The following is a 15,252-nucleotide window of genomic DNA, read 5'->3' on the forward strand; positions in this document are numbered from 1 at the left end:
TTTTAGAAAAACAATAGTCAAGATATTACGTTTTTTGGTATATCTAAGCCTCTGTAGCACTTAGAAATAAAAGTAACTGGTGGTAGATGTTTTGGCGTGCAGCATCAGGTGCAAATGGGTTAAAAAGGATTTAAAGGGCAGAATGCATAGGGTTTTACACCATGAAGTTGCTACAACCCAGGAGCTGTTAATGTTTTAGTGCAGATATCATGAGGCAGCAGTTTACAAGGGCCAAGTTTTTTAGTAATTTCTCAGGACTCACAAATCCTTGAACTTTTGCGATAAACGAAACACCACACTCCATGCATGGTTTTTTGGTTTATTTTAAATCTTGCATTTTGAGGCTTTAGCAGGTAATGTTCACGTGTTACCACACAACCTACACAATTATGTACCAAATTAAAGCTTTGGGGTTTGTCATAAAAGGCAAGGCTCATGGGATAAAACGACAATGAAAACAAATACACCATTAACTGATTTAGTTTCCATTTACTGAACATAATTTGAAGTCTGCAATCTCGGAGTCTGGAGAGCTGCTGCCACTTCGGTCGCTGTATGTCTCTCTGTAAATAAAAACAAAACGTCAACCATATTTGTTGACATGCATGGCTTTTCAGATGGTTTCTAGAAAAAAGCATTGACTTCATTTTATAACCCTCAACTTTAAGCTTTATTAGAATATTTATTGACTGTCAGGAAAAGCTTTCGGTCCTTTTATAAGATGCATGTACATTGTGCTGCTCGGATAACACTGCTCCATACCGTGGTGAAAGCCGACAGTCTTTCTGGAGGTAACATTGAAGTCGGCCAGCGGCAGCCAGCAAGAGACCAAGGTACGGTGGAGATGGTTTAATCGGCCTAGATGTGAATTCTGGGTGATACTGTACACCAACGAAATAAGGTTGATCTGCAAAATAAAAAACAACCTACTTTTATATCATGACCTCAGGCCAGTACTTTACTAGGGGTGTAACAATACACACTAATAATACCCGGTCCAATATCGCAATGGAGATATTATGCACAGCTCTTTCATATATTAGGGCTCTTTGCCTAGTAGGAAGCCCTTATCAATTAAAAATCAAGGGGCTTGAGTCATTTATAACAATCATTTGAGAAAGCATCACCTGTCATAAAATAATGAAAATCGATATAAATATGCGTATACACTTCTGCGGTGCATATTGAGTTTTGGCACAAGAGCGCCCCCTGGCTTTTGGATGTAGCCAGTTAATTCATTGAGAAGCATAGCAAGCACAATCGCACACTGTATCATTACATCCCTACACTTTACCGTGGAGGACCTTGCTATGTTCAGTGAATGCTTTCTAAGAGGCTGTTTACACTTGGCATTAACATGCGTTTTCGTCAATCGGATCACAAGTGGACGACGTTAATGCCAGGTGTAAATGGTGTTCAAAATGTTTTGAACGCGTCCACTTTCAACCACTTTCAACCACATCCAGCCTTCTCTCCAACCATTTATCTAATCTGAGGTATTAAACACAAGTTTTACGTCTTTTTTTGACTTCTGGCGTGAACACACATGAAGAGCGCTATTTTTAGCCTTTCATTGATACATCTAAAGCGGCTGATCTCCGTAGTTTCGTTTTGAAAGTGTGAAAGTTGCGCGATCCTATTTCATCAATTGCGCCGAAAATTCAGAGAAAGCGCTTACATACACACGTACAAAACACTGTGCAGCATGTATACTTGCTAAACAAGCAGTGGACTCCGACATAATATTAGTTTGCGTCCATATAAACTCATAATTACTCCCGCTCGCGTTTGAATGACAGCAGAGAGACTCGCCCACCGTCTCACAGACCAATCCCTCACAGTATTCAGCACAGATGCGGTCGAAAGTGGACAAAAGAGACGGATTTAAATACCAGGTGTAAACGTAATGTGTCTCTCTCATCCACTTGTGATCCGATCGATGAAAACACATCTTAATACCAAGTGTAAACAGCCCCTAAGACATTGCTAATGTTACACACTCAGATCTCTGGGTGGTTGTATTTTGTCCTTAACGTACCGTCCAACTCGATGATCTCCATTCTCTCGCCCTCCACATCCTGACCTACAAACCGGAAGCCCTTCTCTTCAAAGTGCTCTTTGAGCTCTGGGTTCACCTACAAAGAGAAATACACTGTGTTACACCAAACATGATTTCATGCATGCCCAAAAAATCTTGAACTCAAAAATGGGGGGAAAACGATTTAATGATTTAACTCCACAATTCAGTACTACACAGTTCAGTCTTTTCAATGTGTTACATTTACAACGTGTTCAGAAACGATTCTCTGAATTTATACTGACTTTACTAATGCATTGCATTGTGGGATACAGAATTGTGAGCTGTGTTTTTTGTTAGTGTTTATTTTATCTGTGGTATAACTATGTTTGAAAGAGCATATCAACTAAAATCATGCTAGGAATAAATGCGGAGATGATATACCTCAAAACGATGTCTGTGTCTTTCATCTACATGGTCTACATTTCCGTAAAGTCTTCCTGTATGAGGAAATCAAGGACATTTATATATCAGCACTAATACATTATTTAGCAGTACACTGTTGATATAGTATTAAAGGGAAGTTTACTAACGTAGTATGCTGTTTTGGGATTTGAAAATGGTCCGCCTTTTCCCCAATCGCATAGTGCCGCCCATCTGTCCTGGATTGTGCTCTGGCATGTCAATCACCTGGAAACAACCAAACAAATGCGGTCTTAAATTTACATCTGGTTTTATGTGCTAGTTATGATTTCAAAACTGAACATGTGACTGGATACACACCACAGGATGTTTGGATTCTGGGTCAAACTCTGTCGAGTTTGCATCTGTGGTAAAAGCAGCAGAATGACACAGTTAATATCTCAGGTAAAAATCTCTTGAGTTATCTGAAATCTGTTTACTGTAAATGCAGATGTACCTTTCCAACCCAACACGTGCCTGGCAAATTCACACACGGCTAACTGCATCCCCAGACATACACCTGAAAGATAAATCATGTAAGCACATACAAGATATTTGTCTTTATTGAATTATCTAGTTGTGATCTTACCCAGGAACGGCTTCTTCTGTTTTCTTGCCCAGCTGATGGCCTGAATTTTGCCCTCTGTCCCTCGAACTCCAAAACCTCCTGGGACTAAAATACCACTGGTGACATCAAAAACAGAAATAATTTTATATCTACATCAGAGATGTACAGATGTTATTCTTTGTACAATATTTTTAATAGGCAAGTTTTCGATCACTGCCTGGTTGCTATAACACGCTTACTTATTTAGGCCAGGAGAGGTATTGCAATGCACGCTTATGAGTCAAATGAAATATATTTTACAAGGCTGTGTGCGTAAAAAGACGAAGTATACTTCAGGATAAGTGTACTCACTCTGCGCTGCATAGCTTCTGCCAGGCTTCATGATACTTCACAGGGTCCTCCTGTAAGGTACTGGGTTCCAGATCTGCCGAATCTATATACTAAAAGATAGAAACGGGTGTTGATACAAAAGTTGATGCCACATTACAGGACAGGTCGAATTCAACAGTATAATCTAGATGGTGGCTTAACTGGCCAGCTCATTACTGACCAATCAGATAATTAGATGTGCACTTTAAATGCTTCCAGCTCTTATAGGACAATCCTGCTCTCTGCAACTTATGACACATCAGTGATGTCATTACATAATGAGCCCTCATCCGTACAGTTGAAATACCCCTTTGATCACATTGCTTCAGTTTGTTACATTATATATTTTTGTGATTTTAATATGATTCTGAGCGTGACTTAACAAAAATCAGCATACTTTAATCAAAAAAACAATGTTAAAACATCCTTGAAGCTTAAAGAGAATGACACATTTAATACTTTACAAATGTTTTTATTTACAACTCATGGAAACGCCTGGAGGTGTTGTGAAGCATGACACTGAAATAAAAAACAACAAGAGACAGACAGAAATGAAAAAAAAAATATTTTGCTGATGTTCGTGAAAGCTTCGTGCGACAGAGCCACTTTGTCCTCAGCCGGCGTCTGCGCTAGGTTGACGATGACGGGCCATTGTGAATGGCAGTGAGTGCTCCACCAAAGTGCCCAGAACCATTGCCTGAAAGTAAATTAAAATCATTAAAATATAACCTTGCAAACTATCATACACTCATATAAAACAACGTGTCTCCATACTGTATGACTGATATGCAGTCAGTGAATATCAAAATACATTTCTGTTCAATAATTATAATGATAATGCATTTTATATGTAGGGCTCCTTACATTGAATAAACAATCTCAAAGTGCTAGTGTTCATAATGTAAATTCAACTAACAATACAATGTAAAGATTTCATTGACAGACTTTGATGCAAAATGTAGCCCTTTATTATACAGAAATTGGCTGTTGGTGTATTAGCCAAGGACAACACGCTCGCCAGATTGTTTTATCTAAACAGCCCTATGTTGTTAAAAATTACTGTTTACCAGGTATACAGCCACCAGGAATGTATGGGGCTAGGCTAAATCCTAAAACATTCACAACGCGATGTAGAAAGATTAAGTGCATGCATTGAAAAAAGATAGGTATGTATTAATTAGTCTAAGTTGAGGTAAAAACATAGGAAAATATTGAAAAAGGGTGGGTTTTCCTTTAACATTACTCTCGCATCAGCTGTTGTGTAAACAGTCACATTTACACACATCACGAATGACTGCCTGCGCAAGCGCGCACCACAGCCACCATAATGAATAAGTTACTCAGGGTAACGTTAGCTCAGAATTCGATTAGTAGCCGTATATCTCGGAACTCCGGGCAGAACACCCGGGTAACGATAAGCCTAGCTAACAATCATCCTGCTAAGTTAGCTAACATTAGTCATTTTGCTCGAAGCATAGGCAAACTTTATGCAAGGTCTACGTTTGTGCATTACTCGGCGTTGACTCGTTCCTAAAAATACAATATAAGCGGTAGCTAACGCTAATTAAATCAAGCAAACAAATAGTTGTCGTTTTTGGTCCAAAAAAGTTGACTTACCTCAAATAAGATGGTTCACGTTAAAAGTGTCCATCAGACTCGCGCGGTAGCCAGGTGTGTCTCTCATCCAAAGGACCGCGCTGTCTTCAAGATTCTGAAGGAAGTGCTAAGATTCTGATTGGCCCAGAGGAAAGCATGCTAAAATTCCGATTGGCCCAGAGAAATGTCAAGTATAAGAATTATCCAATAATGTTTGGCCATTCTAGCCCGCATGGCATTCAGATAAAGGGCAGCCTTCCGACCCCCCCCCCCCCCCACCTAAAAAAAAAAAAAAACTCCGGTTCTATGCGATTCACGTGAATGACCCAATTGACCAAGAAAACGGCGATTGTCGCCGAAAAGCGACAAGTTTGCAGGTCTGATTATGGTTATTAAACAGCATCCGGCCTACGCGAGTCTCTAACCAACCCCACTGACATGCAGCATCAGTCGAATTCACTCACCTTGACCTCCAGTTTGTGGCTGATGGCAAGAGCCGAGTGCTCGAGAGCTTTAATCACAGAGGCGTACGAGTCGGAGAACTTCGTGTACTTCCCAACCAGAGCAATGGAGCATTGCTCCAACAACCTGTCTGACCTGTCAATCAAACACAATATACACGAAAGGTGAACAAAACTGCAAATACATAATATGCATTTTGATTTAAACCTGCGCTTCATGAACCACATGCTAACCTATCGGACATCTCCTTCCACTTAGCAAGCATCTTCCTGGGTCTGCTTTCGATGGGCAGATTCAATCGGCGACAGAAGTATCCCACAATACCCTGATCCTCTAAGAGCAATGGCACTCTGTAGATAGACGAGACATCGTGGACGCAGATCACCTGCAGAAGATGACAAATTGTCCAAAGGTGAGTGACACAAGTTTCAGGGTTCCCACACCTAAGTTAACTTCAAATTCAAGGACATTTCAAGGACTTTCCAGGTCCAATAAATTCCTCAAATTCAAGGACTAGATGTTACATTGTGTTATCTTTAAAGATACATTGTTACAGTTCCCTTTTGAGGGAACTTGCACTGCGTCACTGCGTTGACACTTTAGGGACGTGTCCAAGGGTAAGTGCGTCTGAATGTGTATATCAAATTCAACCAATGGTGAGGCTTAAACGAATAAGACAGGGTGACGCGGGAGTCAGGAAGTATATCGCTATCTGAAATATTGCCAAAGACGGCGTTACAGGGACGCAGGAAGTATGGCAAGAGAGACACAGAGTCTCGTTCCCTTCTCAGGGAACAACAGTTACATACGTCACCCGAGACGTTTTCATGTGTCAAACACAACTATGCAATAAAAGCATTTTGGTACGAATCAACATTTGCATACAAAAGATATAAGCATTCAAAGTGAACAGTTTAGCACGTGTGCCTTTTAAGTCTAGAATTTTTATGATATTATCCTACACTACACAGGGAAAGGATTTTTTTCCAGAAAATTTCTTGCACTTTCAATGACCTGTATCTATGGATGTATATTTTCAAAAACTTTCCCCCCAGATTCACAAACTTTCAAGGATGTCAAGGACCCGTGGGAACCCTGAAGTTTGTTCATAAGCCAATGGCAAACGAGTAGTGCATTAAAATCTCTGGTCGCATCCTTTTTAATGGAAAATTTTATTTGGCAAGGCCTCAAAATGTACCAATGATATATTTTCGTAACAGTGCCGCACTGGCAAGTTACAGATCTCTTAACTGGCCCAAGGATCATTCACACTGGCCCCAGGCTGTCCCTATTTTGACAAACCTTTGGTGGCTTTCAGATAGGGCTGGGAAAAAAAATCAATTTTGCGATTTTTTTAACATGGTCGATTAAAAATCGTTTCTCAAAAGCCACGAATACATTTTTTTTAATGAAATAACCTGATCCTGTTTGATCAAGGAATGCGACTGTTTTTACTTTTTTCAGCATACATTTTTCATCTTGCATCAAAATTGTATTGTATTTAACATAATTGTATGCGCATTTGAAAATTAGAGATAGATTCTGTTTTAGTGTACCAAAAATAAAATGTAATACAGGTTGGTGGCTCTTAATTTCTTTTTATTAATTGCCCACTTGTAACCTTATGTTCACTTTTTTTTTATAAATAAAGTGTTTGTATTAAATCTATATTCATTGAGTTGAATCGAGAATCAAGTATAAAAATCGGTCCGAGAATCGGAATCGAACAGAGAATCGATAGCTTATGAATCGAAATTGACTCGATACCGAACATCTGAATCGATACCCAGCCCTACTTTCAGACCTGTGCTTCTCGACTTTACTGTAAAATCTTACCTGTTCAGGTTCCACATGACAAAACATGGAGATCTTTTCTTTAACAGAGTTATCAAGTGGAGTGGAGCATCTACACATGATCTGAAAGAGAAAACACAAAATAAATGTGTGTGTGCTATATATATATTTTTGTGTTACTTACTTTCGTACAAAACGCATCAGAATTAGAATAGAAATTAGACCTCTATAAATTTCTTTGTTGTGCTAAACACAAAGATATTAGCAATGAAACAGGAACCAGAAGCACCACTGACTTCCATAATAGTTAAAAAATACTACTATGGAAGTCAATGGTGCCTAACAGTTTGGTTACAAACATTGCTCAACATATCTTCCCTTTGTGTTGAACAGAACAAAGAAAGTTTGTAACAACATGAGGGTGAGTAAATAAATTACAATTTAAATTTTTGGGGTGAACTATCCCTTTAACACGAAAGATTTTGGCTTGCTCACCAGGTCAGGTGAAAGCCCCAGTCCTCTGAGCTCTCTTACACTGTTTTGGGTGGGTTTGGTCTTTTGTTCTCCTGTAGCGCTGGGCTAAACATTAGAGATTTGGTTACTCATTTACCACAGTAGGTTCACCTGTCATCTCATATTTTAATGTAAATATATGCATACACACAGCCGCTCACCTGTGGCACGAGACTGACGTGAATATTGCAGAAATTCTCTCTTTTCACTTTGAACTGGAACTGTCTGAAGGCTTCGACAAAAGGCATGCTCTCGATATCTCCTACCGTACCACCCAGCTGTATACATAGCGACAAAACTTCAGATATTGAAAACCTATTAAAAAACCTATAAAGTACTGTATGTATGCGTTTGTCTTACCTCTATGACACACACTTGAGGCTCAACATCATCATCGTCTATAGGAACTCTGGCTTGACGCATCACCCACTCCTGGATAGCATCGGTTATGTGCGGCACCACTAGATTAAACAAATGTACAATATTAACAATGTTTGTCAATGAATACCAACTTCCTGGAAATCTTTATAAAGGAAAGTTGCAGGTGTCATAAAAGACACATTATTATTATTATAATAAACTATTAGTAGCAGCTCATGTAATAGCAGACGTTCTCGAGCAGCTTCTCACCCTGTACAGTTTTGCCCAGATAATCTCCTCGACGCTCTTTGTTGATAACCGACTGGTAGATCTTGCCGGTGGTCAGGTTGTTGTCTTTGGTGAGCCGGATATCGAGAAAGCGTTCATAGTTTCCCAGATCTAAATCAACCTCTCCTCCATCATCCAACACAAACACTTCACCTACACACACACACACACACACGACACATTACATTTATATACAGATCCTCTACACTAGTTATATAGTAAAATAGATTTAATTTAGTTGTGTTTTTGGCCTCTATAGCAAAGATACTACATGTTTAAAAGAACCAATCTAAACTTAAGAAATAAAAGTTATGGTACAGTTGATGTCAGGTTTAATTGCTGGTCAGAAATATTTAGTTTTATCCTGCGATATTAGACACATCTGTCTTTCCCCATTCAAACAGGTAAGACTTTAGTCTCGCATGACTGAAATAACTGCCCGGAGGCAATGCAAACATGGCCGCCTAGTTAAGTGACATTCTTAAAGGGACTTTGTGTATAGAGGGTATGCATTGACGTCACTTTTCCACATGACCACGCTGATGCTTGCCCTGTTGAGCGGCAAAACACTCAACAAAATGGCTGGTTTTCAAAGCGGCTGCTGCGAAAACGGCAGTCAAACTGACTATTATTATCAGTTTAAATTGAATTTAGTTGGCCTTAACAGTGACCCTAACAACTTGCCAAACAACCAGTAGTCTGTGGACATTGGCACTTTTCCTGACATATATGTTTGTCTTGTCTAACACTATTAAACCATCCCACCTTTGTTGAACAAAGGGCTCATCATAATGGATGTTTTTAATGAAGGCTCACTGACATAACTTTGCAATTACACAGAATAAGAGTTTTCATTTGTGTATTTTTTATAGGATTTTTATCCCAAAATTGTACATACTTGACATATGGCTACTGCTACTGATTTACTTCTGCTTTGAATGTTTTTTTTTTGCAGTTTGGAAAGAAACTACTTTTCCCATTTTAGACGCATTTATCACGCTATGCTAATGCTGTCGGTCAGACTTTTTGCCACTCAGTGGGCGTAACCGCAGTCACTTTGGCCGAAGGTGACGTCACGTGCATACCCTCTATACAGAAGTCATCCGCCATTTTGGAACGGTCCAAGGCGGTACATATATCAGTTGTTGCCAAGTCTGTGGTGTTCCTGTCGAACTGGATAACTTTAAAACGGTTGAAGCAGATCGTTTATCCCGCCGGTTAAATCCAGCTGCCAATATTAAAGGTGCTGTATGCCAAAGTCACTTTTAATATAAAATTTATTTTCCCAACAGCAAAATTGCGGCTTGTGAAAATCCTGAGTGCCTAGTAACTTTAATATAAACATTAATGTAAACATTAATGTTAAGCCCTGACTGCTGTCATTAAAAGAAACACATGAACACCACGATTCATTCAAGGCAGTGGTTCTCAAACTAAGGGGCTTTTAAGTGTTTCAACAATAGTTTTATTATTCATTGCTTTCCTCTCCAAAGTTGAATACTTTATATTAAGTTTCTTTGTAGTGAGAGATGTCCAGTTCGATATGAATTTACCATGTTCATAGGGGGAGAAGGTGCCTGCATCTATGTTAATGTACGGGTCGATTTTGATGGCAGTGACGTGCAGACCGCAGGACTTGAGGATTGTGCCCACGCTGCTGGCTATGATGCCCTTCCCAATGCCAGATATGACACCACCCGTCACCAGAATATACTTCATACTGCCGTTGATTTGCTGGAAGAAGAAACATGTTTTAACTTTCCACCGTTAGAAATAAGTCCTAAAGTTAATTGTTTTTGAATTGTTAGTTTTTTTTGTCTTGTGATTTCCAAGAAACATGATGTAATACTGCCATGTTATCGCTTTGGTGAAGACTTACGCAGAAATGCCAATGTTCACTTTTAGGACAGAATACTCTAGCTAAGATCAATTCACTTAAATCATTTTTTTCTAAAGGTCTTAGTTGGACAAACTAAACGTCATTAGCGTGCACTTTAAAGTGATAAGACCACGATCAATTTACAATCAAATAAACCTTTGACTGGAACTCACATCAATAATTCATGACTCAATCTGTTTAAACTCGCCAATAAAAGGCACGTGTCTATTATTTCTTAAAACATTATTGCTTCAGTGATTGAAACACACACATCTACAGCCGATCATCGACACCATAACGTTACGAGATAAACATAGACGCTAACCCTTACAAAACATGATAAACATACCTTACTGTAATACCATATTAAAACACATCTGCCAAATTTTCTTGGCTTATTGATGCTAGTGTAAAAGCATAATAATAAATGAATATATGACCTCCATCTCACATACGAATGTTACTGTTTGAATACAATGTGCTAACAATAGGAGCAGTTAAACAGTGGACCTTGTTATACATTCATAAACACTATAAAACTAGAGACGATCACTGAATAATAGTAAAATAATAGATGTTCGCTTCATTTATTATACAGAGTTTATGCCGCGCTGTGTGTTTCCGACAGTATAGGTTAACTCACACACTTATTGGTCGCATCTTCCCCAAGCACTGCAGACTAATTATAAGAGAAAAATATGAAACTTACCAGATATTTTTCACTTACCTGAGTGAAAAGAAGAGTGTATAAATTCTTGACTCGCCTAATAACACGTCGATCTCTGAAACACTTTTAAACTTCTATTATAATACAATAATAAACGTGCTCACATCGCTGCACGTGGCTCCTGAGCTCCACATGAAACTACGCCCCGGAAATCCAGGGGCGGGTTTATCAGAAATGCGGAGAACAGTTCTATTGGCTGCCTGCGCAACAAAACTGTTGAATATTAATTACGCACGTGACGTTGTTCCAACGGGCCTTAATGATTGGCTGAAAGACAGATGTTGGTAAGAGGGCGCCAAGCTACGCGATCCCGTAAGCAACGTCGGCTCGTCTTATTAAAGATGATAGGTGTGTTCAGTGTTGCCAAATTGGCGACTTTGTCGCTAGATGTAGCGACTTTTCAGACCCCAGTAGCGAGTATTTTACAAAAAAGCGCCTAGCGACTTTTAGGATGAGCCGTAGCTTGAAATCTGAACTTCCCTGTGAGCGCGAGGTCTTGCTTTCCCCAGGCATGCGCGCATCTCTCTCTGCGTCTGCTCTATGTAGTCATACACTAGATGTCGCCTTGGCTACGGCAGTTCATTGGACCGAATTCGTCAACTAGAGCCGCCATCTTGAAACAGGGGAACCCCGCATCAGCGTCATTGTAGGCAATGGTGTGTAACAGAAATAAAATCACCATAAATCGTCATGAACGCGATTTTCTTGGTTTTCTTTTGGTTCGTTTCAACAGTCAGACATGTATTTAGCATTGAGTCCAGAAAAAATTACGTTTTAACATTTTGAAAATCTACTTTTTCTAACTATAATGCATAGTGCTAGTAGCCCTAACATCCATACGCAGCACAAAAGTCCGGCATCGTCCATGAATTCGAAGTAGAGGCGGAGATAGCAGCTTTACCTAGCTACTTCCTATGACAAGACCCCTGTTCTAAGATGGCGGCGGTTTTGACGCATGCTTAGAACCCCAATGCGACATCTAGTGTATATATCTATGCTATGTAGTGTGATGAGCAGCAGCATTCAGATGAGAGTGTACGGGGCTGACGCGTGAATGAGATGTTTACCTGCAAAACAGCATTTGTAATTATTTATTTGGGTATTGTTTGATCCTCATTTGTTTTGAAACTGTACTGTTACATCGCTCAGTTGCAAACTCTTTTACTTTAGCTACTTTCCATTAAAAATTGTTGGCAACACTGGGGTGTGTCACACTAATCTGCGAGGTTTGCAGCTTGCAGTCCAGGAGGGAGTTGAAGACTGGGTAGAAAGCAAACCACAACAGCAGTTTTAAAAGTAGATTCAGAGTTCTTGTTTAGCTCTCAAAAAATGGTCGACTTTTTTAACTTTGCGGACATGGTTATGTTGAAAGGTGGGGCCCTTAGCAGGTGGATGCGGATCAGCCCTCAGCTCTCCCACACCGGGCGAGACCCAGTTAATCTTCAGCTCCGCTGGCTCCTCGCTCGACAGCAAGTGCGCGCCCTAGCACAGGAACGCTATGTTCAAAACCCGGATGTGAGGGCTGCCATGGGGGCCATTAGTCTCATTGCTGGAGGCCTCATTCAGTATAAAGGCAATGTTCTTGGAGAAAATCAGATGATGGAACTTCTGGATTTGTGTGTTGGAAAGGAACCTGTTGATCGCATCATGTTCCAACAGGACATCGAAGTGAACGTCAACCAGCTGTTTCTTGCCTGGCCCAACAACTTCCCAGTGCAACCTAATGAGAAGGGCCTCATTATAATCAACAGAGCCCGATGGGAAACATGGCTGGCTCTCCTAGTTCGAGACGTTGATCCTGTGAGATCAGATCAAAATGTATTTCAGGATGCACCAGCGGCCTGTAATCCAGCTCCCCAAGAAAATGAGCTCCACCCATGGGCGCTAGGAGGGATCTTGGATATCAACACTGCGACCGGTGCTGCCGTACAAGGCCCTGTGGTGATCCCCGCATACCTTGCCCAGCTAATTGCCCTAGCCGGGGCGAAACCAACTAGTGCCGCTGCTCGCCAGAATTTTATCAGTGCACTAGCTCTTGGGGTTACTATCGTTACCAGCGGAGGGAACATCACACAGTCAAATCTCCGAAAAATTATTACTAAGGTCAAGCATGAGACAAATCTGGACAACGTGGATTTCACTCGTGAGCAGGTCATGAAAGGTTGGGACATTCTCAACAATCATTTGGCTCCGCAGGGCCTGTCATCACATGACTTTGCTGCCCTCTTCGCTGGAGTCCGCACAGTTGTACAACCGATCAGCTTGCAATTGGCACTCCTTTGTGATAAGACCGAGCTGAAAATGCTCACTGGCATTAACACAGTCATTCGGGCCATAAACTCCTTTCCTGACTTTCCGTGGACCGAGCTTAATCTGCAGATCATTCGTATTACTGGTCGCGATGAAATGGCAACGGTAAAACGATTTTCTGAGTACATAAATCCGCAGCAACCTGCACCGGTGGCTCAAGGAGCAGCAGCTGGGGGACACTGGACCGGTTGGGCATACGCTTTGCGTCAGGAAAATCCGGGAAACTTCACTAATTCAAATATTTGTAACCTTCTATATACTGCTTTACGTTTGTGCACCACGGTAGAAGGGGATACGTCTCTTCTCAATTACCAAGGCCTCTCAAACCAGACCATATATGCTCGGCCACTGATCAATGAATGGGTGCAGGCGTATCAAACCAAGCGCCTGCAAAGAGATCATACCACCCAGTTCCCAGCACAGATTGGAGACCCAAGTGCTGATGTGTGACTATCATGCAAAACCATCATCTGTAAGAGCGTATGCGATGCAAACTGCAATTGTGCTTTTTTAACTGTGAGAACATTATCCAAAGACTGAAGAGTAGTGATGTTCAATGATACTACTGTTTGCACTTATTTTCTTCCTTTGCTTTTATTATTTTACAACGCAGAATGTAGAAAGAAAATCACCAAGCTCTTACAGTTTTTTTTTTAAAGGAGTCTCTATTGTTTGTTCTAACACTATTATGGTTACATGCATAATAAATATGTAAATATAGCACACACACATGATGTGAAGTGTTATTAATATATAAACAGACATGTGCATATTCATTTGTATGCATAATAATTTTAAGAACAAACAGGTAGGCTGTAAATATAAGGTAAAAAGAAATAATAGAAAACAGGAAATATTTTATAAATGGTATTATATAGCCTAATACATTAAAGTATTGCTTTTTATATGTACTTGTAATGCATACAATAAAAATAATTGACTTACCATTAAAGAACAATAAAGACACATTTTATATACATACATGCACATTGCACACATACATCATCACATATAGCCAAGCCATTAAAACTTTTAATATATTTATTTAACGTTAAAATAAACGTAACTTGATGAAAACGTTATAAAACACTACACTAAAGGGAAACATAGGGTACAAGAATCCCAATTTAGGGTCTGGATCATTTTAAGTCCTTGAACTTTGAAGGCAAAGCTCGCTTGACAACCAGCAGAGGTCGACATACAGCAGTTAACCTCGCTGTGTCACGGTTTTGGCTAGATGGGTTACAGCTACGGCCTAAATCTCGCGAGATGTTGGGTTTTTGGTGGTAGGATTAGGATGAAAACAGCGGGTCTAGGCTGGCTAGATGAGATGCAGTTACGACCTAAATTTAAGAGAATTAATGGTACGACCAACAAGTCATTTTGTTGATAAGGAAATTGATACAGCAACGGCCAGCATCTCGCGAAATCTCACCGGATGAGCGCTGTTTTTATTCTAATCCTACGACAAATCTCCGAAATACCCCCAAATACACAATTTATTTATTGATATGTTTAGGGTTTTATTTTGGGGGGTAGGATTAGAATAAAACAGCGCTCATCCGGCGAGATTTCACGAGATGGTGGCCGTTGCTGTATCCCTTCTAGCCACAACCCTGCATTAACAGAATTAACCTCAAAATTCAATTTCCTATCAACAAAATGACTTGTTGGTCGTATATAATTCTCTTTATTTAGATATATAGACCGACATGTTCACCTCACTTTAAATCTTAAATAAAAGCCTCGGGGTTTAAAGTAGGATTTTTATTTTTAATAAAACATTGTCTTGTTTAATAGTGTGCAGGCAGATGGCAGTGTATGCCACACTACTAGACATCAATCAGTCAATACAACTGACCTTGAAACGTGTTGTATGATCAGTGTTATCTAAGTCAGCCATTCCC

At 40.0% G+C, this 15,252-nt stretch overlaps 2 protein-coding genes across 2 annotated transcripts; one reads left to right on the top strand and one right to left on the bottom strand.

Moving 5' to 3' along the window:
* Nucleotides 1-474: 474 nt before the first annotated feature.
* On the bottom strand, nucleotides 475-11,242 carry ctps1a (CTP synthase 1a). Its single transcript, XM_065295093.2, has 18 exons — nucleotides 11,036-11,242; nucleotides 9,983-10,163; nucleotides 8,412-8,582; nucleotides 8,142-8,242; nucleotides 7,943-8,059; nucleotides 7,764-7,847; nucleotides 7,311-7,391; nucleotides 5,708-5,859; nucleotides 5,477-5,609; nucleotides 3,399-3,487; nucleotides 3,069-3,163; nucleotides 2,937-2,999; nucleotides 2,801-2,844; nucleotides 2,611-2,707; nucleotides 2,462-2,517; nucleotides 2,039-2,135; nucleotides 763-907; nucleotides 475-563 (listed from the first exon to the last, which is right to left on the bottom strand). Exons 2-18 carry the CDS (start codon nucleotides 10,146-10,148, stop codon nucleotides 479-481), a joined length of 1,776 nt encoding a protein of 591 aa, XP_065151165.2. The 5' UTR covers nucleotides 10,149-10,163; nucleotides 11,036-11,242; the 3' UTR covers nucleotides 475-478.
* An 816-nt stretch (nucleotides 11,243-12,058) lies between these two features.
* On the top strand, nucleotides 12,059-14,209 carry LOC135780087 (uncharacterized). The gene is made up of 2 exons (XM_065291017.2): nucleotides 12,059-12,299; nucleotides 12,408-14,209. The coding sequence occupies exon 2, from the start codon at nucleotides 12,428-12,430 to the stop codon at nucleotides 13,793-13,795; it is 1,368 nt and encodes a 455-aa protein (XP_065147089.1). The 5' UTR covers nucleotides 12,059-12,299; nucleotides 12,408-12,427; the 3' UTR covers nucleotides 13,796-14,209.
* Nucleotides 14,210-15,252: the final 1,043 nt, after the last annotated feature.

Source organism: Paramisgurnus dabryanus, chromosome 19, assembly GCF_030506205.2.
Source record: "Paramisgurnus dabryanus chromosome 19, PD_genome_1.1, whole genome shotgun sequence".
Classification (NCBI taxonomy): Eukaryota; Metazoa; Chordata; class Actinopteri; order Cypriniformes; family Cobitidae; genus Paramisgurnus; species Paramisgurnus dabryanus.